The 27,954-nt window shown below is 52.3% G+C and overlaps 1 protein-coding gene and 1 long non-coding RNA gene across 2 annotated transcripts; one reads left to right on the top strand and one right to left on the bottom strand.

The window, feature by feature from the left end:
- The first annotated feature begins 907 nt into the window (after positions 1 to 907).
- Positions 908 to 2,763, top strand: SOCS1 (suppressor of cytokine signaling 1). The gene is made up of 2 exons (XM_006079909.4): positions 908 to 1,062; positions 1,637 to 2,763. The coding sequence occupies exon 2, from the start codon at positions 1,687 to 1,689 to the stop codon at positions 2,347 to 2,349; it is 663 nt and encodes a 220-aa protein (XP_006079971.1). The 5' UTR covers positions 908 to 1,062; positions 1,637 to 1,686; the 3' UTR covers positions 2,350 to 2,763.
- Positions 2,764 to 12,791: 10,028 nt separating this feature from the next.
- Positions 12,792 to 20,655, bottom strand: LOC112581777. The gene is made up of 4 exons (XR_003106410.3): positions 18,989 to 20,655; positions 14,796 to 14,978; positions 13,715 to 14,053; positions 12,792 to 12,924 (listed from the first exon to the last, which is right to left on the bottom strand). It is a non-coding gene; the product is annotated as an uncharacterized LOC112581777 (long non-coding RNA).
- Positions 20,656 to 27,954: the final 7,299 nt, after the last annotated feature.

A 27,954-nucleotide genomic window follows, 5' to 3' on the forward strand; every position in this document is an offset into this window, starting at 1 on the left:
AAAAGAGAGGAGGGGCTGGCCAGGAAAGCTCAGAGTAGGCTCTGGAATGATCACATCTGAAAATGAACTCTCTTTTCCCTGGGCTCCAAAGTGCATTTAGAGGTGCCCAGCTGCTCCCTCCTCTCCCCAAAATAAAAGCGAGCAGGGTGTGCCTCGTTTGGAGCTCCCTCTCTGCCGGTCACCGGGCCTCAGTTTCTCCAGCTGTCTGGTAGGAGAAAAGGCAGGCCAGGGCCGCCGGGGACCTTGCCAGGCCCCACCCTGTTTCCAAGGAACTGGGCTCGCAGTCGAGGTACCCCTCCCGCGCCGCCAAAGGGTTCCTCCGAAGCCTGTGGTCAACCCGCCGCTTCCTGGGAACCCCAAGCCAACACCAGGGACAGAGACAGGCAGGGAGGGAGGCGGAGGCGGCCATCTAGAGGCTCCGGGACTAGGGGGGCAGGGCGATGGAGGCAGCAGTCCCCAGGGGTCCGAGGTGAGGCCCGGGATAGGGTGGAGGTGTCCGGCTGCAGAGTAGAGGACACAGGTCTACCAGAGATAGGTGCTGAGACACCTGGCGGAGGTGACTGGTGTGTCAGGGCCAGTCCGGAGTATCATAATGGGCTTGCCTGAAGAAATCTGCGACCGAAGGCAGTGGGGGTACCGGAGGGCCGCCAGGTCCGAAAGGGGGGGTGCTGAGAAGTGCCCCGGAGGTTAAAGGGCAGTGCTAGAGACCTTGACAGACGGGTCCTAGGACAGGTGCGAGGCTAGGTCAGGGCTGGGGGACCTCCCCGGGGAGGGGTCCCGGATTTGTGGGAAAAGTCGAGCGGCGCCGGCCTCCGCGGTGCGCAGAGAAAGAAACCGAAAGTGGCGCGGAAGGGCGGGCCTGGAGGGGGCGGAGCCTTCAGGGGCGGGGCCTCACAAACCCCACGCCTCCAAGCCGGTTTAAAAGACTGGTGCAGGGGCGGGCGCGCAGCAGAGAGAGCTGCGGCCGTGGCAGCTGCACGGCTCCCGGCCCCGGAGCATGCGCGAGAGCCGCCCCGGAGACCCCCGCCGCCCCTCCCGCGGCGCCCCGCGCCCCGCCGCCAGGTGAGACGGACGCTGGGCGACGAAGCTAGAGGGAGAGGGGGGGAACGCACGGGACCGCCCGGGGCCGGGGCGGCCTCGGGGGCTGCGTGGTGGGGTCGCTGCCGCCACGGCCCTGGCCCCTGCGGGCCCCAGCCTGGCGGACCCCGGGCTTGGGTTACCCGCAGCGCCGCTTTTCTCCTGCTTTTCTGCCTGAATCGCCCGGACGAGGCGCCCATTCCCGCCCTGACCGGCAGGCGGCAGCCGCGGGGCGGTGAGCCGAGGACCCGGTGGCCCGAGTCCGGGGCAGGCTTCTGCTCGGCGCCTCTCTCCACGCCCCCTTCTCCGACTCGGACTCGGACTCGGAGGCGGCACAGCGCGCCGCCGAGCTCCTACCCGCCGGCAAGGGCGCCGCGGGCGGCAAGCCCATTTTCTAGACGAGTCCACTGAGGCCCAAAGGGCCGCGCTGACGCGGGCCTGAGCCCTCGGCCCTTGAGGAGCGGCTCAGCCCAGGGCCCCGCCCCTCCCGAGCTGCCTCGCGGGCCCTCACCTGCCCAGTCGCACCCGGACTCTGCTCACTGCCTGTCTCCCCCATCAGCGCACCCCCGGACGCTATGGCCCACCCCTCCGGCCGGCCCTGCGTGTAGGATGGTAGCACACAACCAGGTGGCAGCCGACAATGCAATCTCCACGGCAGCAGAGCCCAGACGGCGGCCAGAGTCTTCCTCCTCCTCCTCATCTTCCACCTCCTCGCCCTCGTCCGCGGCCCCGGCGCGCCTGCGGCCCTGCCCGGCGGCCTCAGCCCCGGCTCCAGCCCCGGCCCCGGGCGATACGCACTTCCGCACGTTCCGCTCGCAAGCCGAATACCGGCGCATCACCCGCGCCAGCGCGCTCCTCGACGCCTGCGGCTTCTACTGGGGGCCCCTGAGCGTGCACGGAGCGCACGAGCGGCTGCGCGCCGAGCCCGTGGGCACCTTCCTGGTGCGCGACAGCCGACAGAGGAACTGCTTCTTCGCCCTCAGCGTGCAGATGGCCTCGGGCCCCACGAGCATCCGCGTGCACTTCCAGGCCGGCCGCTTCCACCTGGACGGCAGCCGCGAGAGCTTCGACTGCCTCTTCGAGCTGCTGGAGCACTACGTGGCGGCGCCGCGCCGCATGCTGGGGGCCCCGCTGCGCCAGCGCCGCGTGCGGCCGCTGCAGGAGCTGTGCCGCCAGCGCATCGTGGCCACCGTGGGCCGCGAGAACCTGGCGCGCATCCCCCTCAACCCCGTCCTCCGCGACTACCTGAGCTCCTTCCCCTTCCAGATCTGACCGGCCGCTCACGGCAGCATTAACTGGGGCGCCCTTTTATTATTTTCTATTATTAATTATTATTTACCTGGACCATGTGGGTGCCCTCCCCACCTGGGTTGGCGGGAGCGGGTGTAGGGGGCGAGGCGCTCCTGCCCTGGGCTGGAGACCAGGCCGCAGACCCCTCCCCACCTCTTGAGGGGTGCCCCCTCCTGGTGCTCCCTCTGGGTCCCCCTGGTTGTCCTGGCAGCTTAACTTAAAACTATCTGGGACCAGGGCCTGAACTCGTACCTCCTACCTCTTCATGTTTACATATACTCAGTATCTTTGCACAAACCAGGGGTTGGGGAGGGTCTCTGGCTTTATTTTTCTGCTGTGCAGAATCCTATTTTATATTTTTTACCACCAGTTTAGGTAATAAACTTTATTATGAAAGTTTTTTTTTTTTAAGAAAAAAAAAAGAAAGAAAAGGTTTCTAGAGCGTGTGCTTTGGTCAAAGGTTTTCCACGGTTATGAGTGGGTCCGGGTTCCTAATACTGACGTGGGTGTGGCTGAAGGTGTTCTGTGGCTGGGAACCCCACATGGCTTCACCCTCAGCTCTCAGGGGGAGAGGTACCCTTGGTCTAGTTTGGTATTGTGTGTCTGGTAAAAGGGCACTTCGTGTCTGAGCACTTAATCTGTGCCAGGTCCTAGTCTGTACTTTATTTACATACGCTTAAATTTACTTAATCTATAAAGACTACCCTATGAAGCAAGGCTCTTATCCCCATTTTATGGAAGAGAAAACCGAGGCAGGGTAAATTTGCCTGTGGTCATTCTGGTGTCAGAGAAGACACTTGGGCCTTTTTTTGGCTGTCCTCCCAGAAATCTGTTTGAAATGGATGACAGAGGGGAAACTTCTTTCATTCTGTGACCACAGCTTCTTCCAGGAAGAGGGTGGGGGTGGGGGGGGTTGATGAGTTTTTGGAAGAAGGAGTGGTACATTCTGAAACTTGTATCTAGGGAGACAGAGATACTGAGATGGGATGGGGATAACAGGGTCAGGTCTGAACTTCCTTCTTCCCTCCCTGTCTTGTCTCGTGTACTTTTTGGTGAACACGCAACTTGGAACCAGAAGACGCTCTGTGGTCTGTGGTGGCAGGAGGGCCCTGTTGGCAGCTCTGGGCAATTCCCTTTGCCTCTAGGGGCCTCAGTGACTGCCTCTAAAATGGCTTGCTGGAAGAGGTTGCTTGGCTGTAACCCTCAGCAGCAGGTACTGATGCATAGTGGAGGAGGTGATGTTTTCCAAAACTGGGGCTGGCCAGCATCACTAGAGAATGCCCAGGACATGGGTTTTACGGCTACTCCTGTATCTGTGGCCGGTCTGTTGGCCACTCAGGGCTGTGGTGCTGCACCCGGTGAATCGAGTCGTTTTCAGGTGTAGGGTTAAGCGGCCTCACAGACACATCCCACTTCAATTTTAGAACTCCGAATGGCCCTCTGCAGCCCTGGACATGCTTATAATGGAGTGTCCTAATATTTAATAATACCTTTCAGACTTTAAACTGCAGCATAAAATTAACTTGATAGCCGGAGAGCTGGAGTGGCCCAGGCTTGTCTTGGGGATTAAATAGGTTCCAGGCCCCAAGGTTAAGGATGGCCAGGAGAGATTTAGGATCTCAGAGAGCTTTGGCAATTTCATCCTTTAATGAGGTGAGGTGGGAGGGAGGGAGGGAGGGAGGGAGGGAGGTGACTTCTGTGTGCCTCCAAGGAATCACTGCTCTTTTTCTTCTTTGAACTGTCTCCCTTCCCTTTGTTCTGTGCTTTGTGGCTCAAGTCTTGTGTTCAGACTTTCCTGTCTCCTACCCAGCTTGGGCAGGGCAAGGAGAAACCCAAGAAGGCAGTGCTTGGGCATACGGCAGACACTTAGCGCTTACTGTATGCTGGGCCCTGTGCTAGCTACCTTAAACCTCTCAACTGGCCTGTGGGTTAGAAACCTCTCCCCCTTTATATAGATGAGAAAACTGAGGCTCAGAGAGGCAAAGTAGGGCATACAGCAAGTGGTGGAGCCAGATGGCAAACTCAGTACTGCTTCAGAGGCTGGGTAGCACTAGCCTCCCATGAGGGCCTAACAGTCGAAATAATAACAGTAGCAGCTGCTAACATATATATCAGCATCACTGGGAAGGCACCATTCTGAGCACCTAGTCACCTATATTAAAACATTCAACCTTCACCTGAGCCTTAGGATTTAGGTGCTATTAACTAACATTCCCATTTTACAGATAAGGAAACAGGTCCTCATCTAAGGAGGGACAAATCGCAGTCAAGTTTATAATATTTCCAGGGTTTTTTCCCCTCTCAAAAAAAAAACTTAAAAGTCACATCTTTATTACCCAAACTCATACACAAACCCATTTCCCTTAGCAAAACAGCTGAAAGTAAAGCTCATTTACTCACACTCCCCAGAGCTGGCCCCTTCTCTTTGTGAGTCATTTTTTTTTTTTTTTTAAAGCTATACTGCCATACATAAAGTGACCTGAAATGACCTAGAAGCCCCCGGGAGCTGCACTCCAGACCTGGAGTAACAGATGGGCACAGCAGTGCAGACGCTGCAGGGCAGGGGGGCGGCACGCGCTGTGTGGCTTCCCCGTGGTGCAGGTCATCTCAAACCTCAGCTTCGTGATTCAGCAGCGCTGACGTCAATTTACAAGAATGAAAAGTGAGAGGAGGACTGGTGTATGTGTGGGCCTGGGCTGGGGGCCCAGGTGTGACTGAGGTATTCTTCCCACTGACAGCGGGTGAGCGGGGCAGCGGAGGGCGGGCAGGATGGCAAAGGGGCCACTCTCCAGGACGACGGGGACTGCGGGCCTGGGTGAGAACAGCCTCTGACCCTCATCAAAGCCTTTTCTCGGCGGGGGACTCTGCCCCCCATTTCCGAGATAGGAAACAGAGGCCCAGAGAAGTACTGTCACTTACTTAGGGTCACACAACTCAAAAGTGACAGCCAAGACTTGCACCGGCTCCGCCACACTCTCAAGGTAATTGGTTTCTTCAAGAGTGGAGGAGGGAAGAGTGAGGAACCCCGTGAAGAGGCATTTCCCCAGGTCTCGCTTCAGCCTGCTTGATCTTCCCAACTTGAGTGGGACTGTTAACTGTCCCCGAGCCAGGAAGTGCAGAGCTGAGCCTCTTCCTGAAGTGATGCACAGAAGGCATTTAGCCCAGAGTCTGGCCCTATGTCTCCAAATGATGCGGTGCTCAGTAAACGATAATGAGGTTCCACAAATATGCACTGAGCACCAACTTACGTTCCAGGCATTGCTCTTAAGCCCAGTGGATACAGGAATGGACACAGTCAAGGGAGTCTGGCCCCTGCTCTCACGGAGTTCATGTTCAGGGCCTCAGACTGTTAACTAACTAAATATGAAACTAAAGGCACCAGAACATTCCAAGTAGTGACAGTGCTCAAGATGACAACTCAACTAGGTGTCGACACAGCAGACTGGGACTATTTCGGAAAGAAAGGTCAGGAAGGCCCCTTCAAGGTGACACTGAAGCTGTGCCTGGAATGACGGGTCAGAGCCAGCCGGGGAGGCAGGCATTTCAGGTAGAGGGAACAGCAACTGGGAACGAGCTCAACTCAGTCCAGTGGCTGGTGGAGCTGGAGGGGAAGGGGTAGAGTGAAGGCGAGTGGCAGGAGGTGAGGCAGGATGGGAGGGCAGTGGGCACAGCCACTGGTGAGGAGCGTGGATTTGAATTGTGATGCGGAGCCAGGGGATGGGTATGCAGGTGTGTGTGTGTGTGTGTGTGTGTGTGTGTGGTGGGGGGGAGCCAGGGTGTGTGTGTGTGTATGTGTGGTGGGGGGAGCCAGGGGTGTGTGTGTGTGTGGGGGGAGCCAGGGTGTGTGTGTGTGTGTGTGTGTGTGTGTGTGTGTGGTGGGGGGGAGCCAGGGTGTGTGTGTGTGTGTGTGTGTGTGTGTGTGTGGTGGGGGGAGCCAGGGGTGTGTGTGTGTGTGGGGGGAGCCAGGGTGTGTGTGTGTGTGTGTGTGTGTGTGTGTGGTGGGGGGGAGCCAGGGTGTGTGTGTGTGTGTGTGTGTGTGTGTGTGTGTGGTGGGGGGGAGCCAGGGTGTGTGTGTGTGGGGGGGGGGAGCCAGGGTGTGTGTGTGTGTGTGTGTGTGTGTGTGGTGGGGGGAGCCAGGGGTGTGTGTGTGTGGGGGGGGAGCCAGGGTGTGTGTGTGTGTATGTGTGTGTGTGGTGGGGAGCCAGGGGGTGTGTGTGTGTGTGTGGTGGGGGGGAGCCAGGGTGTGTATGTGGGGCGGGGGTAGCCAGGGTGTGTGTGTGTGTGTGTGTGTGTGTGGCGAGGGAGGGGTCATTCTTGGTCAGACCCCCTCAGCTCCTCAGAAACCTCAACTATGATCAGATCCCCAACCTAGGTCTGAGCAAATCCCCAGGGCACAGCCCCACAGACTCCAGTGAGGGGCTTCTTGGAGCAGCCAGCCTCAACTTGGGGAGAGGAAGCACAGGACCTAGGAGGAGGTGGATTGGGCCTGACATAGGGTGGAGTGTCCAGTGCCTTTGCATCCCCCTCACCTGGGCAGCCCCTTCACCGGCGTCCACTACCGTCATTCAGAGACTCCCCAGGGCTCGAGGCTTCTAGGTAATAAAATAGCCCTGGGCCGATTCTAGGGGTCTCAAGTTCCCTCAGAGAGCAGAGTGCGGTCTTCAACGAAGCAAATTCACACAGGGACAACAGTGCCCAAGATGGGCGCTCAACTGCCCCTCCCACCTGGTCCTGGCCCTCAGACAGCCCACAGGGGAGAAGGATTCCCCTGCTCTAGACCACCTGTTTGGCCCCGATACACCACCGCCCTCAAAACAGACACCGCCGCGTGAGGCCCGGCATCTCCAAGCCCCAGTTCTCCAACGGCTCCTGGCCGCGCTCAGGAGAAGGCCCAGTTGCCCCCCCAAGGACCCGCGCGGCTGGCCTCAGCACTCACTGCACGCCCTCCTGCCACCGGGCCTTTGCACATGCTGTTCCCGCGCCTGGTTAAGTCTCAAGGTGAAGGGCTTGTCCACCTACTAGTGCCGTCGCCTCCAGGCCTCGCCCGGCCCCAGGGCGCCCAGGCCGCCAGGTGCCGCACACTGATGACGTCACTGGCCGCTCTCACCTGCTCCTCGGGTCTTGTCAGTGCTCGGCTCTGGCCCCCCAACCCCCACCTCTGCACTGCGGCCCCTCTGGCCTCCGTGTGGTCCTAGCGCCTCCCTGTGCCTGCTGCCCGCTTGGAAGACCTCCCCTATCCCACCACCCACTCAGAGAGGGAGGTCAGGTCAAGCCCATAAGAACAGGATCTCCCAGCCCCCTCTGGTCTTAAGAGACCAAAAAGAGCTTCCACTCCATACCAGTGCACACCCGCCACTGCTGCGCCAACTCACACGGCCCTTAGGTCCTGAACACTAGGTTTCTCACCTGCAAATGAGATTAATCAATGTACCCATCCCATGGACAAGATTAAGTAAGAGGGTACCTGTAAAGAGTTTAACACATGATAGGTCTCCAATAATTAGGGCTGGCCTCTCTGCTTTATGATCCTTGCCTTGCTGCTGTTTTAATATAATGCCAATTACTGAGCACCTAAAGGATGCTAATACTTGGCCCAGGTTGCATCACGGAGGTGGGCTCAGAAAAGTGAAGGAATTGCCCACCACCACCTCCCCCCACCCCAACCTCAGATGTGTAAATGGCAAAGCCAGAGTTTGACTCCAGGTGCTTGATGCCCAAGGTCATGATCTTACCAACTACAATGCCCAACGGTTCATGGGTTAATAGGTTTCTGAGACTTAGGGCCACCCTGGAGGATGTTCAGAGCCATACAACCAGCCAGGGCTCAGAGCACCTCATTCATCCTTTTCCCTCTAGCACAGGCTGGGAAGCCAGGCAAGACAGTGGGCTGGTAACTTATCTGCAAGGTTGCATCAGAATTCAGCCTAGGAGAGGACTGCTTGATCAGAAGGGACCCTGGGGGAGTGGCTCTGGGGCAGTCCTGGCAGCTGGTGGAGGTGTGTGTGTGGAGGGGCTGCTGCTGCTGCTAAGTCGCTTCAGTCGTGTCCGACTCTGTGCGACCCCATAGACGGCAGCCCGCCAGGCTCTGCCATCCCTGGGATTCTCTAGGCAAGAACACTGGAGTGGGTTGCCATTTCCTTCTCCAATACATGAAAATGAAAGGTGAAAGTGAAGTCGCTCAGTCGTGTCTGACTCTTAGTGACCCCATGGACTGCAGCCCACCAGGCTCCTCCATCCATGGGATTTTCCAGGCAAGAGTACTGGAGTGGGGTGCCATCGCCTTCTCCAGGAGATGGATGCAAATGCTGACGGGCAAAGACAGGAATGGTGCGAGCCTGACATCTGGATCCTGAATTAGGAGGGTGACATTCGGGGCTGGCCCCACCTGGGGACCTGCATCAGCCTGTGGGATGAGACACTCCCTCCCATACCTCCCACACTTGGGTGCAGCCGGGAGGAGCATCCAGGAGCAGGGTGGAGAGGAGGGGGCGAGGCCTGGGTAAGTCAGCCTTGGTGGCCCCTCCCCTCAACATCTCACTGTGGGAGGCAGCACAGAGGAGCGGAAAGACCTGGGACCCAGGCCCTGGGTTCGAGTCCTGTTAGTGTGACTGTAGTGGCCTCATCTATAAAACAAGAATTAGATTCAATGCTGGAGAAGACTCTTGAGAGCCCCTTGGACTTCAAGGAGATCAAGCCAGTCCATTCTAAAGGCAATCAACCCCAAATATTCATTGAAAGGACTGATGCTGAAGCTCCAATACTTTGGCCACCTGATGCAAAGAGCTGACTCATTGGAAAAGATCCTGAAGCTGGGAAAGATTGAGGGCAGAAGCAGAAGGGGACAACAGAGGACGAGATGGCTGGATGGCATCATCAACTCACTGGACATGAGTTTGAGCAAACTCCGGGAGACAGTGAAGGACAGGGAAGCCTGGAGTGCTGGAGTCCAGGGAGTCACAAAGAGTCAGACACAACTGAGTGACTGAAGAACAACACCAAGACTAAACGAGAACCACTCTGCCTTGCTTCGGAAGGGCTATGAGGATCAAATGATTTACTCTAAGTGGAGATAATTTGGATCACGACACAAATATAGAGGTTATAATAATTATTACTATTTTGCTTTACACGGGCTGCCCTGTGTATTTGAGTGAGCACAGTCATGAAGTCAGACAGACCTGGTTGCATTCTCAGCTTGTCATTTGCTGCAAATGGTTGAGGCTACCAGCCCATCATGTCAATTGCTCACTAGACACTAGGCATTGTTCTATGTAATTCATGCGTTGTGTTTCATTTAACCCTCACAAGACCCATATGAAACAGACACTATTATTGTTATGATACTCATTTTGCAGATGAGAAAATAGGCACAGAGAGGTTAAATAAAGTGCCCACGGTCACACAGCAGCTACGTGGCAGAACCTAGGAGGTTCCAACACAGGCAGCCCGATTTTATAGCCATTCCCTTGCTTTAAGCTAAGGTTTCCAAACTGTCAGACACCGGAGATCCACTTTTATGGTTTTTGCCAGCTCTATCCAAGTTGCAGCTGTTCAAGTTACTCGGTTTCCTTAGGTAAGTTTTATTCAAAGGGAAATGTATCATAACTATACACAGAAAGCCAGAGTCACCTGCCACTAAAAGGTAACCCTTGAAAAAAATGCAATGAAATTCAAACAGTGTTAGTAAGTTTTAGCTAGAGATTGGTGTCTTGCTCTGCTTTCAGAGAAGGTCTGTTGTATGTGGGTTTCCCAGGTGATGCAGTGGTAAAGAATCCACCTGCCAATGAAAGAGCCAAAGGAGATGAGGGTCCGATCCCTGGGTTGGGAAAATCTCCTGGAGGAGGAAATGGCAACCCACTCCAGTATTCTTGCTTGGAAAATCCCATGGACAGAGAAGCCTGTCGGGCTACAGTCCATGAAGTGGCAAAGAGTTGTACATGATTGAGCACACACACAAACAAAAAAAGCCTGTTTTGTGTGTGGTTGAGAGCGAGGGAGGGAGGGGAAGAGAGAGCGAGGCGTGTCAAGTGTCAGAGAGGTGTTTAAGACACAGTAGCACCCATATGAGACTGTCTCCTTTACTTGAGTGGAAAATAGGAAATCTTGCACATCAGCTCAATGTTTTATCAAAATGTCCCTGGATCTCACCTAAAACCATCATCCAGGGACCCTCCAGGACACCCATCCCGTGCCTGGGAAACTGCCCAGCTTGGCTGCCAGCTGTGTGTCATGGGCACTGACTGAGCCTCAGTTTCCTCACCTGTGAAATGGGGTAAGGCCTCGGATCTCACAGGTACATAGTATTAATAGGAAGTGATATAAGCACAGAGTACGTGCTCAATATGAGGCGTGACGCTGGCAGGGCAGGGTGGACCCTATGTAGGGGCCCAGCTTGTGACACTAAGAATGAAAGCCTAGCATGGCCAGCCTGGGGTTCCTCCGTGCTGCTAATCTTATCTTTTGCCAAGTTCCCTCTGTGGTAACCTGGTGACAGGAAGGGCCATAGTTTCTGGAAGGTGGGTCAAAGCGAAACTCCCTCAGGTCCTGGCGGGAGGGGGGCCTGGTGGGCGCCCCCGGCCAGGTGGGCAGGGCATGGGGGTGGGGCAAGGAGTGCAGGCTTGAGCTTAAAGTGGACCTTCCCCTCATTGGATTGCAGATGGGGAAACTGAGGAACAGAGATGTGGGCTCGGCCCCTTGGCAGGCAATGGAGGGAATTGGGTGTGACCATCTAAACTGCTGATTCGCTCACCTGAAACCCCCGGTCACACACACATACCCTTGGCTCCCCCCTGCAAGTGAGTATTGCTACCGGCTCCCCTTTATCTAGCTCTTTCTAGATGGGTACCCTTATTGTCTCATTTCACAGACTAGGCCAGGAGAGCTTGAGCTCCTTGTCTAGCTCTCATGGCTGATAAAGTCATAGAAGCAGTACTGGGACCAAGCCAGATGACCCCACAGCATTCTAGTGGCTCCCAGCTGCTAGACACTAAAATCTGACCCCTTCCCCACAGGCTCTGAGGTCCTTCACTGCCCAGCCCCACTGTACATTTTAGCCCCTCACTGTCCCCTTCACATTCCCCATCTGCTTCCATGATCCTTTGGCCTTCTGAGCAACCCAGGGGAAGTCTTTGATGTTTCTCTTGCATCCCCTTCACTTGGCAAACTCCTACTCAGTCTTCAAAGCCCAGCTCACCTCCTCCAGGGAAAAAATGGGTGAGTGAGTCAGAAAGGGGGGCGGGGAAGCAAGGGGTGCAGATAGGCAGAGAGAGGGAGCAAGAGGCAGAGCTGGGGAGACAGGGAGTGGGAAGAGGAGAGGAAAGACAACCCGGGAAAATAGGAAGGAAAGAGAAGACAGAGAGGTCTTAGGAGTGAGAGAAAGGACTCGTGCATGGGTGAGTGGACGGATGGGTGAGTGAATGAATGAGTGCATGAATGAATGAATGGGTGAAGGAATAAATAATCCAAACCATGTACAAAATAAAGGTCAAGTGAATAAACAGGAAGCCCTGATGGCCGGGCCGGACCGGGCCGGGCGGCCGTTACCCCCAGCGGTCCCTGCTCCTACCCTGACAGCTGTGGATGGGGCCGGGCAAGACCTCTCCGGGCTCTGGGCGTGGTCTGGGTCCTGAAGTGCTGGCTGTGTCCTTGACATTTGACAACGCTGTGCCTGTAACACCGTCCCCTCCCAGCCAAGAACCTTGGGTACCTACACTGCTCCAGATGCAGAAAACTGAAAGTAAAAGCCATCCTGAGCTTTGCCCCAGCCTTCCTGTCCCTCAGCTGGTTTCTTAGAAATCAGCTGCCTGGGCTACCAGCAGCAACCTGGACTTCCTCCCTCACCCAAGGTCCCCCTCCCCTGGTGGGCGCCATGCTGCCAGCAGAGATGGCACCACAGGCCCATCAGAAAGAAAATTTGGGAGTCAAGCATTCATTCCACAAATGTTTATTCATGCTTCCAGTAGTCCCAGGTGCAAGGGAAGAGACCAATCTGAGCTGTTCAGAGAGTTAGGAGAAAAAGGGCATTCGATGGGGTTTTGGTATCCCCTAATGCAGGTGGCTGGAGGGTTGGTGGAGGGTAGGGGGGAACCAGGAAAAGAGCTAATTAGTTTAAGAATAAGAGGACGTTGGAGGATGTGGAGTCAGGGGAGGCACCCTGGGGATGTCACCGGCAGAGTCCTAAAGCATAAGTTGAGAAGGAATCCACCTGGGCAGTCAAGGTGGGGAAGGGCATCTCAGAGGGAAGAGCATGGGCAAAGTGGCCTCTGTAATCTCCCATAATCTGTGTGTCGCTGTTCAGTGGCTCAGTCGTGTCTGACTGAGTGACCCATGGACTGCAGCATACCAGGCTCCCCTGTCTTCCACCGTCTCCCAGAGCTTGCTCAAACTCATGTCCATTGAGTCGGTGATGCCATTCAACCATCTCATCCTCTGTTACCCCTTTATCCTCTGCCCTCAATCTTTCCCAGCATCAGGGTCTTTTCCAATGAGTCAGCTCTTCACAACCGGTGGCCAAAGTATTGGAGCTTCAGTCCTTCCAGTGAATCTGTATAACTGTCCCTGTAGAGGCAAGTTTCTCTGATTTTTGTGGGCAGAAAAACTAAGACTCAGAGAAGTGTGGTGGATGTATTTGCCCAAGACGTCATAGCTAGAGGGGAGATCCAAAGGCGGCCTAGCCTCTCCCCTAAGCGAGCTCCAGTCAGCATCCAGATCCTGACCATGGCTGTCTCACCGGAGCTCGCCCTCCGCCCCAGGCCCTGGGCTTCTGCACACAAGCACCTCTCCGTGGACTGACAAGGTGAGGAGAAAAAAATGAGGCTCAGAGAGCTCAAGTGACTTGCCTATGTCACACAGCCTGTTGGAGCACAGCAGGGATTCACAGCCAGGTTTGTGGCAGCCGACAGTGCCTGGGCCCTCACAGAACAGTTGTGACCTGACAGTCTCTTTGCCCACATTCCAAAGAGGGAGAGGGGCCAGCAGGTACAGAGATGCAGTGGCTGGAAAGGAGGGTCCACACAGGGTGCACTGCTCTCAGGGAACTGCCCCACCCGCCTCTGTAAGGTCCTGAGGGGGCCTTGCCACAGCGCCCTGTGACCGCAGGTGGATGTGGGCAAGATGGCCTGAGTTCCCCATGCCCCAGTTCAGGGTAGGCACATGACCTAAGCTGGACCAGTCAGAGACCCTCCTGGGACTTTTTCTGCAGGAACTCTTTCCTCTAAACGCAGGCCCACTGGCAGCCATTGTGGCCGCTGAGTCAAGAGAATAGAAGAGAAGAAGCACAGGACAGAGCCCTGATGCCTCGTGGGAGCCCCTACATCCAGCCATACCTGAAACCCACCCCTGGGCTTACCTGTGACACACGCCACAAGGTTCCTTTTCTGCTTATGCTTGTCTGAGTTATGCTTCTGTCACTGGCAACCCCAGAGAGTCTTGGGTAATCAGAGTTTGAAGAGCAACAAGGGTCAGGGGTCAGGTTTGCTTGGAACAAAGGGTGAGTGAGTGAAATGGAACCACTCACTCATCCTAAGAAGAGGCCGAACAACTCCCCGGCTGAAAGAAGCAAGACTCATTTTGCCGGGATCTGGGGCCCAGGGTACTCCCCTCTCCAGCTGACATCTGCCCTCAAGGAAAGCTGGAATGCAGACACTTTCACACCTCCTGATTCATGGTGGTTCGTAACTTCTTCGTGCTGGGAAAAAAAAAAAATTCCACATTAAAAAATTTTCCTTCCCTTTTTTCTTTTTTAAAACAGACTTTATTTTTAGAGCAGTTTTGGTTCACATCAAAATTGAGCGGGAAGCACAGAGTTTCCATATCCCCAGTGCCTTCCCACCCCCCACAGTCACATCCTGGGTTAGTCCACATTATTGTTTAATCTTCACATTTGTTGTTAAATTCGTAAAAGAATCTACCAATAATGATAGCATAAAATACATTTTATATATTTTCCTGATTTCCAGATACACGCTTTTTTTTAAAAAAAGACACCACTGTTTTTTTATTTTTAAATTATGAAAGTATGATAACACATGTACAGGAAAGCTGGAAAATACAGAACAAAGCTACATATATTACACTTATTTTTTAAAGTAGATAAATTAAGGTTTTTAATTGGAATTTCAATATCAAACTCTCAAAAGTTAATAGAATGAATATACAGAAAAATAGGATAAAGTAGGCCTGAAAAGTACTGTGAACCAATTCAATGTAATTAAGATTTATACACTTTTCACACAACAGTAGGATACGAATTCTATTCAAGTTCCCATAGACTATAAAGTAGGAGACATGGGAACATATCCAGGGACGTAAAATGAGGAAGATACCATTCTTCATAACCCATATCATAACCTGCTTTTTCCACTGAGCATTTCATGAACAACCTTCCAAGTCATTGGCTGACAAGATCGTAATGATGGTACCTGTCTTACCAGTGAGGGAGCTGAGGGACAGCTGGAGCCAGCAAGGCGACCCATGTTGTCCTTGTGAGGCACAGCTCACCGGATGCTCTCAAGGGCCCACTGAGGTTTGGCTCCTTCTTTGCAGACGGGAAAGCTGCGGTGCAGAGACGGGAAGTCGCTCTTGTTCGGGGGAGGCCCAGGCCCCTGGGCAGGCTGGAAAGGAGGGGCTGCTGGTCAGCAGGGCTGCACTAGCAGAGGCTGCGGGCACTCTGTCCTGAGGGGAGGGAGGCCCTCAGACGAACCAGCTGGTGTGTCCCTGAGGGACAGCCTTGCCTCACCGCTGCCTCGGTCATGCTGCTACTGACCTTCCCAGGAGGTGTCTGGTGCAGAAACGACTTGTGCCACTGGCTAATTCTCAAACTCAGGCTCACACTGAGCACCCACCATATGCCAGACACCACTGGGGTGCCCCCTGCCCCCCACCCACAGTCTCGGTTAGTCCTTCTTACCCCTCTGTAGGGTAGGACTATTAGTATCCATTTTTCAGATGAAGAAACTGAGGCCTAGAGAAGTGAAATGACTTGCCAAGGGCCACAGAGTTAACATGTGGCAAAACCAAAATTGGACCTCAGTGAGGTCTGAATCCAGACAGAAGCATCAACATCCTGATTGGGTCTCTGACTTGGTAAATTGTTAACCACACACACACACACACACACATCCCAACTGGCCAACAGGCCTTGAGAACTATGCCACAGAGCTCTGGCCTCGGCTCCATCCTTTTCCCCCATCTTCCCAGATTCCTTTATGAGAATCTAAGGTGATCTGCCTGATGCAAGGATGGTGAACCACTCACTGGGATCTCAAATAAGCCCTGGATTAAGACACAGAGTGGACACCAAGGTGACATTAAAGGCATTGATATAAAGTCCTATACTATGGTTGCTGCTGCTGCTGCTAAGTCGCTTCAGTCATGTCCAACTCTGTGCGACCCCAGAGACGGCAGCCCACCAGGCTCCCCTCTCCCTGGGATTCTCCAGGCAAGAACACTGAAGTGGGTTGCCATTTTCTTCTCCAGTGCATGAAAGTGAAAAGTGAAAGGGAAGTCGCTCAGTTGTGTCCGACTCTTGGTGACCCCATGGACTGCAGCCCACCAGGCTCCTCCGTCCATGGGACTTGCCAGGCAAGGGTACTGGAGTTAGGAACAGCAATATTCCCAAATCAGGTTGACTTCTGGCCCAAACAGCATGGTTGAACGTAAATTCAAGATGACCCATGAGCCAGCTGCAGCTTGCACAAGTTAATAAAAAGAGGTCCTATTACCGGGAGGTCCCAGCAGGGGTGCTCAGACTGACACGTGACATGTAGTGATGCGCTGGCTCAGGCACCTGTGGACACAATGCGGAGCTTTCACCACTCGCCTGCAAAGGGTGCATGCTCAGGAATCAGGGCTGACACTGAGTGCTGGTGACAATGAAGAATGCTTACCCCCATCCTGGGTACACGCTGCATGATCAATCAATGTGGATTTGACAAGGGGAGGATGGAGGAGAGAATGGATAACATTTAGCGTCACTACTATCATTGAAGTTGTGAAGTCGCTCGGTCGTGTCCAACTCTTTGTGACCCCATGGACTGTAGCCCACCAGGCTCCTCCATCCATGGAATTTTCTAGGCAAGAGTACTGGTGTGGGTTGCCATTTCCTTCTCCAGGGGATCTTCCCAACCCAGGGATCGAACCTGGGTCTCCTGCATTGCGGGCAGATGCTTTACCGTCTGAGCCACCAGGGAATACTAATATCATTGGTGATATAGTATTAGATAAGAGATATATGTGTTATCATACGACATAAGGGCTATTCTTGACGTAGCACTAATTACATACAGGCATGCAGCTAAGCACGTCATGCTATCTTTGATTCTCGAAACAGTCTGGCGGGTGGATTATCTTAGGCTGAATCACATGAAATTGCTGATTTTGTAGGTCAAAAACACAAACAGTGTTGGCAATACTGTTCAATGTCAGAGCATTTTCATTTCGACAGAATAAGTAAACCCCACTGGCAGGACCCTGGGGCGCCTGCCTGCTCAGAGGATGGTTTTCTCCTTGCTTCCTCCTCTTCACCCACCCTCTCATTCTGGCTACCCAGGCCCCCACCACCCCACCCCATTGCGGCCAGGTCTATATTTACAGTCTAGATTTCTGTGAAGTGGGGACTCGAGGAAGTGACTTATTCCCGAGTCATCACATTCACCCAGAGATAGTGACATCCAAGAAGCCTTCAGTTTCTGTCCACTCTCTGCCCCTGCCAATATGGGACTTTTCTCTTCCCTCTCTGGGTTTCCAAAGCTCAAACCAGCAAGACAGAAACAGGAATTGTGTGTCTGCCTACCGTCTGTCTGATGGGCAGATGAAATGGAATGGGAGATTTGTGTCCATTTTGCGGACAGTAACACTGAAGCAAATCTGTGCCCAACCTGGTTGCCAGTTGCCCCATCAGGGGCAGAGAGGAGAGCAGGTGGGTTTCTGGACATCTGGGGTCTCAGCCCGGTTCAAGCATCCTAGAGGTCGCTGGAAGGACCCCCTGGATCAGCCCTGCTCCACCACTCCTGGGGCTGGTGCTGAAATGACAGCCAAGCCATAGGGACGCTGGGCCCGGAGGGGTGGAGTCTTTCCAGGTAGTCAGACTGAGAGAGAGGGTGGCAGCTTGCGGGGACAGCGGAGGAGGAAGGGAACAGCCTGGTCCCCGCGGTGCACAGTTCGGTCCCCGCCGCGCACAGCCCGCCCGCCAGGCACAGCCGGTCTTCGGGGAAGTCGCCGAGTCGGAGTTCCAGGAAGCGATAACGCTTGTTGAAACCTCTTTCTTGTGGCCTGGTCTTGTCACATGGCTTGGTGGGGACCAACGTCAAGCAGGGCCACGGGTCTGGGCCAGCTTGCACCCTGATAGCTGCTGCCACCCTATGCTCCTCCCCCGAGGCTGAGGGGGGGGTGGGGAACCAGACAGGAAAGAGGGCATGCGTGGTACCCACCCTGACACCCCTCGCCCAGGCTGAGAGCGGAGGACCCCTGGGTGGAGGGGTTGCTGTGAAAACACACAGCAGGTGCTGAGGAGACAGAAAACCTTTGCTCCCTTCCCATGAAGCCAGGGAATGTGTCCCATCATTCTAGGGCAGGACTCTCCACCTCAGCACTACTGACTTCTCTGCTGTGGGGACAGCCCTGTGCCCTGGAGAGTGTGAGGAGTGTGCCCGGCCTCTGCCCACTAGATAGTGGTACCCACATCCACCCCCTAGCTGTGACACCAAAAATGTCTCCAGATGTGGCCAAATGGTCCCTGAAGGACAAAACCCTGATCCAGAGTCAGTGCCCAGCACATAGTAGGTGCACAGAAATCAGTAGGTCTTCAGCCCCGACAGCAGAACCTGTCTGGTTCATTTTTATACCCCATCACCTGGCATCATGGATCTGCAAAGGGACAATTCTGGGGATTTTTCTGGTGGTTCAGTGGCTAAGACTCTGTGCTCCCAATGCAGGGGACCTGGGTTTGATCCCTGATCAGGGAAGTAGATCTCACATGCTGCAACAAAGACCCGGCTCAGTCAAATAAATAAATGAAAATAAATATTTGGGAAAAAGGGATAATTTGGGAGACTCTTAGTCCTCCAATCTCTCTTAGCTTCTCACTCCACAACACTAGGCTTCCCAGCTGGCTCAGTGGTAAAGAATCCGCCTGCCAATGCAGGAGACAGGGGTTTGATCCCTGGGTGGGGAAGATCCCCTGGATGAAGAAATGGCAACCCACTCCAGTATTCTTGGCTGGGAAGTCCCTTGGACAGAGGAGCCTAGCAGACTACAGTCCACGGGGTCGCAAAAGTCGGACACGACTGAGCGATTGAACAACAGCTCTCTTAGCTTCTCACTCCACAAGACTAATAAACATACCATCTAAATAAAACCTGTGCTGGAGGCCTTGAACTTGAGGACAGAAGGCTGAATTTAGGGTGTGGTCAGGCTTGACACAAAGGGTAGAGAGAAAGGTCATGGGTCCCACCACCCCGTGTGGTCCCTGGAAGCCGGCAGCCCTACTTCCCACCCCCCAGGCTGGAGGCTGGGGGATCCTCTGTGGAGAGACTGACCCACCCAGGAGAGGACACGTCAGATGCTGACTCTGGGACTCTACCGTGACTGCCAGAGCCTGCCCAGCTGCCTGGATGAGACTCACCTGTCCACACGCCCTGTCCATAGTCAGCAAGCTTCTGATGGTCTGTTTTCAGTCTCCTGATCTTCAGTGTGAACTCACAGACGAGGATCACTGGACACTGGAGGCAGGCTTGTACAAGGAAAATCAGAGGTCAACAACAGCAGAGGAAAAGAGCTCCTGGAAAACAGGGCCAACTCGGGGAGGAGGAAAACACAAGACAAACACAAAACAAAAAAACACAAAACACAAAACAAAAACCCTAAGAGAAATAAGAGACGTTGTATCTCTAAGAGAATGAGACGCTGCATAAAGGAACATTCAGTGACCAAGAAAGAACTAGAGAGGTGAGGGCAGAAAGAAAAACTTTCACTATTAGCCTTGCAAGCGACTGGAAAACCTCCCAGAAAGACACAGCGAAATCCGACATAAAAAGATCAAGAAACTAGAGAATCGTCCCTCAAGATGCAACGTTAGAGAACAGGGAAAATGGAAGGAAAAAAATGTTCTAAATCTGAAGGACGTGAGCTTCCATATGGGAAAAGCTTCTCAATGGCTGCGTTAGTTTTCTGTGTACAAATCTTGGTGCTACGGAGGGAAGAATTCTAAGAGAGCCCCTGTCCTTTCCCACCACCCCATCTCATCCCCAGGACATGTTTATAATGGATTCTGCTCCTGTGATTAGGTTAGGATATAAGGTTGGTTTTACAAAAGGGAGGTTATCCAGTGGATCCAACTTAATCCCCTGAACCCTTCAAAAGCGGAGTGTTTTCTCCGGCTGGTGCCAGAAGAGGAAGTCAGAGATTTGAAGCACAGGAAAGATGTGATGGGCTGTCGCTGGAGTGGAGGGGGAGGGGCTGTGTGTGGATGAAATGTGGGTCACCTCTAGAGTTGAGAGCAGCCCTCGGCTGATACTTGGCGAGGAAACGGGGACCTCAGACCTACAAGCACAGGAACTGAATTTTGCCAAAATCAAGAAGGAGCCTGGAAGGAGATTTTTCCCCTAGAGTCTCCAGAGTCTCCAGATGGGAACTGGGACCCCGGCTGACCCCGATTTTGGCCCAACGAGACCCTTGAGCAGAAAACTTGCGCCAAACTTCTGACCTAGGAAAACTGTGAGATAATAAATTTATTAAGCTACTAGGTTTGTGATAATTTGCTACACGGCAGAAAACGGAAAATTCGTAGATCTGCTTAAAAGAACAGATATTTATCTCACACTGTTTCTGTGGGTCAGGAATCAGGGAGTGACTCAGCTGGGTGGTTCTGTCTCAGGGTCTCTCAGGAGGCTGCAGTCAAGGAGTCAGCCGGGGTTTGGAGGACCTGCTCCAAGGGTTCATTCACAAGGCTGGAGGCAGGCGGCCTCAGCTCCGCACCTCAAGGGCTGTGCCGTGGGGCTGCTTGAGTGCCCACAACATGGCGGCTGGCCTCCCCAACAGCAAGCGAGCCAAAAGGGCGTAACACGGCAGCCACGTGCCTTTTATGGCCTTGTCTTGGAAGTCACATTATTATTATTATTTTAAAAGCAATTAATTTTTGGCTGTGCTCTGGGTCTTCATTGTTATGTGGGCTTTCTCTAGCTGTGGTGAGCGCAGTCCCTTCTCTAGCTGTGACGCTAGCTTAGCTGCTCCGTGGCATGTAGAATCTACCTGAAGCAGGGCTTGAACCTATGTCCCCTATATTGGCAGGCGGATTCTTAACCACTGGACCACAAGGGAAGTCCCCAAAGTCAGTTTAGTTCAGTTCAGTCGCTCAGTCATGTCCGACTCTTTGCGACCCCATGAACCACAGCACGCCAGGCTTCCCTGTCCATCACCAACTCCCAGAGTCCACCCAAACCCATGTCCATTGAGTCGGTGATGCCAACCAACCATTTCATCCTCTGTCATGCCCTTCTCCTCCTGCCCTCAATCTTTCTCAGCATCAGGGTCTTTTCCAATGAGTCAGCTCTTCACATCAGGTGGCCAAAGTATTGGAGTTTCAGCTTCAGCATCAGTCCTTCCAATGAACACCCAGGACTGATCTCCTTTAGGATGGACCAGTTGGATCTCCTTGCAGTCCAAGGGACTCTCAAGAGTCTTCTCCAACGCAATACTTCAAAAGCATCGATTCTTCGGCACTCAGCTTTGTTCACAGTCCAACTCTCACATCTATACATGACTACTGGAAAAACCATAGCCTTGACTAGAAGGACCTTTGTTGGCAAAGTAATGTCTCTGCTTTTGAATATGCTATCTAGGTTGGTTATAACTTTCCTTCCAAGGAGTAAGTGTCTTTTAATTTCATGGCTGCAATCAATCACCATCTGCAGTGATTTTGGAGCTCAGAAAAATGAAGTCAGCCACTGTTTCCACTGTTTCCCATCCATTTGCCATGAAGTGATGGGACGAGATGCCATGATCTTAGTTTTCTGAATGTTGAGCTTTAAGCCAACTTTTTCACTCTCCTCTTTCACTTTCATCAAGAGGCTCTTTAGTTCTTCACTTTCTGCCATAAGGGTGGTGTCATCTGCATATCTGAGGTTATTGATATTTCTCCTGTCAATCTTGATTCCAGCTTGTGCTTCCTCCAGCCCAGCATTTCTCATGATGTACTCTGCATAGAAGTTAAATAAGCAGGGTGACAACATACAGCCTTGCTGTACTCCTTTTCCTATTTGGAACCAGTCTGTGGTTCCATGTCCAGTTCTAACTGTTGCTTCCTGACCTGCATATAGGTTTCTCAAGAGGCAGGTCAGGTGGTCTGGTATTCCCATCTCTTTCAGAATTTTCCATAGTTTATTGTGATCCACACAGTCAAAGGCTTTGGCATAGTCAATAAAGCAGAAGTTACATTATTATTATTATTATCATTGTCATCAATCCAGATTTATTCCTTCCTAGCTAAGTGACCCAGGGAAGCTTCCTCAACCACTTTGAGCCTCACTTTCTCTATGAAGTGGGGAGATACTACTCCACTGGAAGGATTAGAATAGAGCTGAGAAGAAATAAAAATAATACCCCTTGAACGACCCAGCACACATCTGTTGCATCTAAGGAATCTTATTTTGTCTCCGTCTCCCACTCTACTATCCAAGTCCAGATCATTCCTGGGCTCTTAGGTCCAAGCAGGAGGGGTCCAGGCCAGAGTTCAGGGAAGATTTGGGGCCTGAATTGATCATGGAACAGTTCCCACTCTGATCCCTGAGCTGTGAAGGACACTGACCTCTCTGGGGTTGATCTAGCTCCTCAAGGCTCCGTCCTGCCATCTGCTTGTTGCTCAGAAAGCCCTTCGTCCCCTTGGGTGGCCCTGGTTCTGCTCCAAGCCTCCTTGGCTCTGCCTGTCACGTGCCACCATTAGAAGACACACAAAATTTTGCAGAGGTGCCCACAGGAAGTGCACTGATGGAGTCCAGCCCTGGATAAGGCTCCATCTGACAGGAGCAGAGACAGGAGAGAGGACAAGAGGGATCTGAGGCAGGTGCTGAGACTGAGTCCTGGCCCTGAAGTTCAAGGCCTGGGTTCTGCCAGTTTTGAGTTAAGAGTCCTGTCATGGCCCCTTCTGTTGCATGATGGGAGCACATTTCCTTCTCCGAGCTCACGTACCTCAGCTGGCAAGTGGGAGTAACCCTGGCATTTACCTCGTAGGGGCATGTATCTGTTCACTCACTCAACAAATATGTATTGAGCACCTACTCTGTGCTAGGCATTCTTCTTGGCTCTGGCTTCTCAGCAGTGACAAAGACAGACTGAGTTACTTGCCCTCTGGGACTTTACAGTCTCACAGGTGGAGAGACAGGATTATGTCAGATGCAGCTAAGTGCTATGGAGTAAAACACAGCAGGTTAAAACACCTGTGTAAACACAGGGGGGCTAGGAGGTGCCAGGGATAGGTTGCTATTTTATTTGGATGGTCACGGAAGCCTCTCTGAGAAGCAGAAAACTAAAGGTGAGTCAGCTACCCATTTGTATGTGGAAAGAGCATTTTAGGCAGAAGGAAGAGCAGGTGCAAAGGCCCTGAGGCAGAATGTTCAAGGAAAGGGGTGAGTGTAGCTGGTACAGTGTGAATCGGGGGGTGAACAGTAGCTGAGATCAGAGAGGTGGGGAGTGTGGGATTGGATCAGGTAGGGACTTGTGGATCCTTAAAAGGGTTTTAGCTTTTACTCAGAGTGAGATGTGAGCATGGGACAGTTCTGAGCCTAGGAGCTGCTAGGAGGATTCCATAATACATGCATATAAAGTACTCAGTAGTGTGCTCGGCACATAGTAGGGGCTCCATAATTGCTGGCTTCTATTATTACTGTTGTTATTATTGCTTAACTACTAGGAAGCAAATTGGAAGCTATAAAAAGTTATAGGGATGCAAATTTTCATTGCCTGACAGAACTTCTAAGATGTTTTCAAATGCTATTATCAAGCATTAGCCATGCAAAAGGCAGGTTTCATTTCTTCATTTTCTGAAAGAGCAACCTAAGGCTCAAAGAGGTTGGCCACTGCAGAGCAAAAAAAAGGGAAAAGTCCAACTCACCAGAACCCAGGTCTTCTGAATCCAGCTGATGCCTGCTGGTTCAGTCATTGGGGCTGACAGGCCTAGGTGGAAAGGGAAGGTGGTGGTCCCTGTGCAAAAGGCGAGGCAGAAGCGTGGGGGCAGAAGCATGGGAGTGGCACCTGGGGCCTTCAGCATCACTGAAGAGAAAAGCCTAGAGCCTCCAACTCTGATCTGGCTCATCAGGCAGAACAGGTTCACAGAGACGAAAAGAGGCCCTAGGGCATCACTGAGGATGCCTCTGGTCCAAGTAACAGGAAGCCTGATGTAAAGTGACTTAAAGAAGCTGGAAATATAACACCTGGTTCAACAGGAAGTCCAGAGGTAGAGCCTGTTTCTGGCCTGGCAGATTCAGCAGTCCCACCAGGACTCCACGGACCCAGGTTCCTTCATTTCTCTGCTCTGACATCTCGGTGTTGGTTTCGCCTGAGGCTGCTCCTTGGACGGCAGATGCAAATATGGGGGACACATCCAGCAGAAAAATGGAAACCATTTCTCCCCAGGGCTCCCCCTTAGGAGCAAGGAAATCTTTCCCAGAAACCCTCAGAAGGCTTTCCTCCTATCTCGTTGGCCAGAATTGGGTTACGTGCCCACTGTTGAGGCGACCACTGACCAAATTGGAATTTCCTTAACTGAGAGGGAATGAGTGCTGGAGTGTGTTAGTCACTCAGTCGTGTCCAACTCTGCGCCTCCATGGACTATAGCCTGCCAGGCTTCTCTGTCCATGGGATTTTCCAGGCAAGAATACTGCAGGGGGTTGCCATTTTCTTCTCCAAGTGTTGGAGAGCGGGTCAAACTGATTTTGTAAAATAAAGTCCCAATTTTCCCTCCCTCCCTGTATCCATGCCCTTGACAATATGACTTTGCTGTTCCTCTCATTAAGCAATCTATGTCTCCATCCTAGAACTTGGGCTGATTTAGCCAATGGGAAGTGAGGATGGTGATAAAGGGACAGCCTGCTTCCTAGCCTGGACCTCAAGATGCTTTCTGGCTCTATGCGTTCTCTTGGGATTCCACATCTGCCCTGAGAACAAGCCTAAGCTGGCCTTCTGGATGACAAGAGGCCACACAAAACTGAGAAGCACCATCCTAGCCGAGGCCACCCAACACCAGCCAGCCCCCGCCGACCTATCAGCTAGCTGCCTGTGGATGCGAGAGTGTACCAAACAAGATCAACCCAGCCCAGAAGAACCACCCAGCCAACTCACAGACTGTGAGCAGCAGTAAATGCTGCTTGTGTTAAACCACTCGTTCGGGGGAGGTCGGTCATGCAGCAACAGCTAATGGATCCAGGGGACTGACCACCTGTAGTGGTTACCTACTCACAGAAAGCCAGTCCTTTTAGAGGAGCAGGAAATATCATTTATTCATTGACTGCATCTTCCTGTCCACTCTGACACAGGCAACTCAAAGATCAGTAAGGCCTGTCCCCATCTCAGGAAGTCCCTGTCTGGGTGGGACATGGACTTGTCAATGGAAGCCTGGAGCTCCCCCATGGTTCCCCACTGCCTGAGCAAGGTCTGACAGGATATGTGACCTTTTCCTGCAGACCAGCTTCATTGCGCCTGCCTCTCCACCCCTCTACCCTTCCCCAGGCCCCACACCCTCTGTCCCCGGACCTTTGCACATGCTGGTTTCTCCTTCTGGACATGCCCATGATCTATGATCACTATGCTCCTTTGAGACCCAGCTTGGCTATTGGGGCTTCCCTTGTAGCTCAGTTGGTAAAGAACCTGCCTGCTATGCAGGAGGCCTGGTTCAATTCATGGATTGGGAAGATCCCCTGGAGAAGGAAAGGGCAACTTGTTGTAGCCACTCTGGGAAACAAACTCACTCAGAAGGACAATGCAGATAGTGGAGTGCAGGTTATTACACCGGCGGGCCCAAGGCAGAGTCTCCTCTTAGCCAAGGACCCCGACCAGCATTTGTGAAAATCTTTTATACCCCATGTGTTCGTGTCTGAACCCACCACTCCAAATTCCTTGAGACTTACATAAACCAAAGAAAATACAATCCCAATAACCCCATGATTCACGTGCTATGTGCTCACGTGCTCAAACAGTCAAACAATTAGCCAATAATCAATAAACCCGAGGTTACACTCCAATAGATACAGAAAAGTTTATGGCCTGTCTGGAGGAAGGGGTAATTAGTGTATTTTCTCTTACGCAATGAGTAACCTAGATACGATCTTCAAGGTTCCCCTGTCTGGAGGGGGTCTTATCCTTCCTTCTGTTGTTGTTTTCATAGGCACTAAACACAGAGTTCAGAGTCCATTGGAAAGGTGGCTGAGCATGATCAGCATGAACAGGCCTAAGATGGAGTCCAGGCCCTATGAATTCCTTCTTCATTCCCCGCTCTTGATGCTCTTAACTCAAATTATGAGCATCATTCATAGGGATATATTGCACCCTGGCTCTCTGACCACCAATTTGGGAGAATGACATCAACCTCTGGGTTACAGAGTTCATAATACATTGTAAAATTCAGGGTCCACAAAGCAGAACTATCAAGGCAACTATAACAGTGGTAAATACAGTTTTCCACCAATGGCCCTTCACCCAAGATAGGACCGAAGTCCAGAAAGGAATGTTTTCATTTGACATGGCTTTTACCTGGTTTTCCATGTCATCTAAAGCAGTCGATACATTGCCAGATAAGTCAGGGATGTATACACAACATTCAACCTTAATTATAGCACAGGTCCCTCCTTGAGCAGCTGTGAGTTATGTCCAAAGCCATTCTACTATGAATTACCGCTTTTCTCATTTGGATTTGCTCTTCATTTAAGGCTTGGATGGCTTTTGTTCTATCTAGGAGGGCCTGTTTTGTGAAATTAGTCAAGGCCTCTACTTTAATCATGGTATCTGTTGTCCCTATAGAGGGTACGAATAAGGCAGCAATATACTCATACCAATGAAACACGGATCTTGTCCACCTAGCATGTAAATAAGGTAGATTTACCAGGGCTACCGGGGTAGATTTACAAGTAGGTTAGGCTTTTGTTACACTGGCATTTGTATCAAATGTAACCCCATGACCCGAGTCTATTGACTGTAGGTCTTACACCAAGAGAGCAAGGAGAGGTTATGATTGACAAGAGAGGAAAGTCTCTTTTTGTCATCCCAGAAAAGAGCAGAGTGGTTTAAAATCTCCTTGGCAGAGCGGTGACACCCACCAAGGAAGGCCATCCATCACTGACAGAGGCATAGCCCTACATACCCAGCAGTTGGAAGTGTTGTGGAGGTCTGCGTAGGAATGTGCCCTTGAGATGAAAACATTGTCCTGAGTGGAAACAAAAGTTAAATTCCAAATCACATTGATGAGGCCAAGCAGCAGGAGTTGATTGTGCGGCTTCATCCTGAAGGGGCTAGTCCAGGATCTTCTTTTCCTTCTTCTTAAGGATGGTCTTAGTCTCTCGAGGGTCAGCGGGGTCCCTCTGTGCAGTCCACTCAACGTTTTTTGGGTCTTTGTGGTATGTCCTCTTCACCCTCGTATAATAGATCCAAGGGACAATACCTGCAACTTTAACTGCAGTAGGAGTAGTTAGAATAACATAAGGGCCCTTTCACCAAGGGGCTAGCAAATCATGTTTCCAATCTTCGACCCATACTTGGTCACCAAGCGTAAACTCATGAATCTGTTCCCCAAGGGGGAACGGCACCCTTTCTTGTACAAACTTAGTTACCCGATTTATTAACTTACCCAGTTCCATCTGCTGTGAAGTCCTATTCCCCTTTACCTGAGGCAAATTTGTTGACACCTGTTTTATTATGGGAGGGGGCCTCCCATACACAATTTCGTATGGAGAATAGCCTTGGGACCGTGGGGTCATCCTGAGTCTGAGCAGAGCTGTTGGAAGCAGGGCCACCCAGCCTCTATGATCCACTTGGAGAGTCTCTTTAATGTCCGGTTGGTTCATTCCACCATCTCAGAACTCTGGGCCTATATGCAGTGTGCAGTTTCCATTTGATGTTTAAAGTTTTGCTTACTTGTTGTACTAAATCAGCTACAAAAGCCGGGTCATTGTCTGAACCAATGCTGGTAGGAAGTCCAAATCTGGGAACTATTTCCCTAAGCAGGCACCGGGCTACTTGTGATGCTCCTTCAGTCCAGGTAGGAAAAGCTTCTACCCATCCCGAGAACGCACATACCATGACCAGCAGGTAACGGTAGTGTTGGTGAGGTTTCATTTCAGTGAAGTCCACTCCCAGGTGTTCACAGGGCAGTGTGCCTTTCAGCTGAATACCTGGAGGTTTTTGTCTGAATACCCGAGAGGCAGCATTAACCTGTGAGCAGGCAGCATGCCTAGGTGGGTCGCTTGGTGTGTTTGGCTTACCAGACTGTGTGCCAGCTCCTCCGGTACCAATTTACCAATAATTTACCACTTGGCAATTCTCACCGTCCCTTTTCAGTCTTGATGGCCCGTTCCGCTTTGGCTAACCTGACAGCCATTGTCCCTGTTT

The sequence above is a fragment of the Bubalus bubalis genome, chromosome 24, assembly GCF_019923935.1.
Source record: "Bubalus bubalis isolate 160015118507 breed Murrah chromosome 24, NDDB_SH_1, whole genome shotgun sequence".
Taxonomy (NCBI): domain Eukaryota; kingdom Metazoa; phylum Chordata; class Mammalia; order Artiodactyla; family Bovidae; genus Bubalus; species Bubalus bubalis.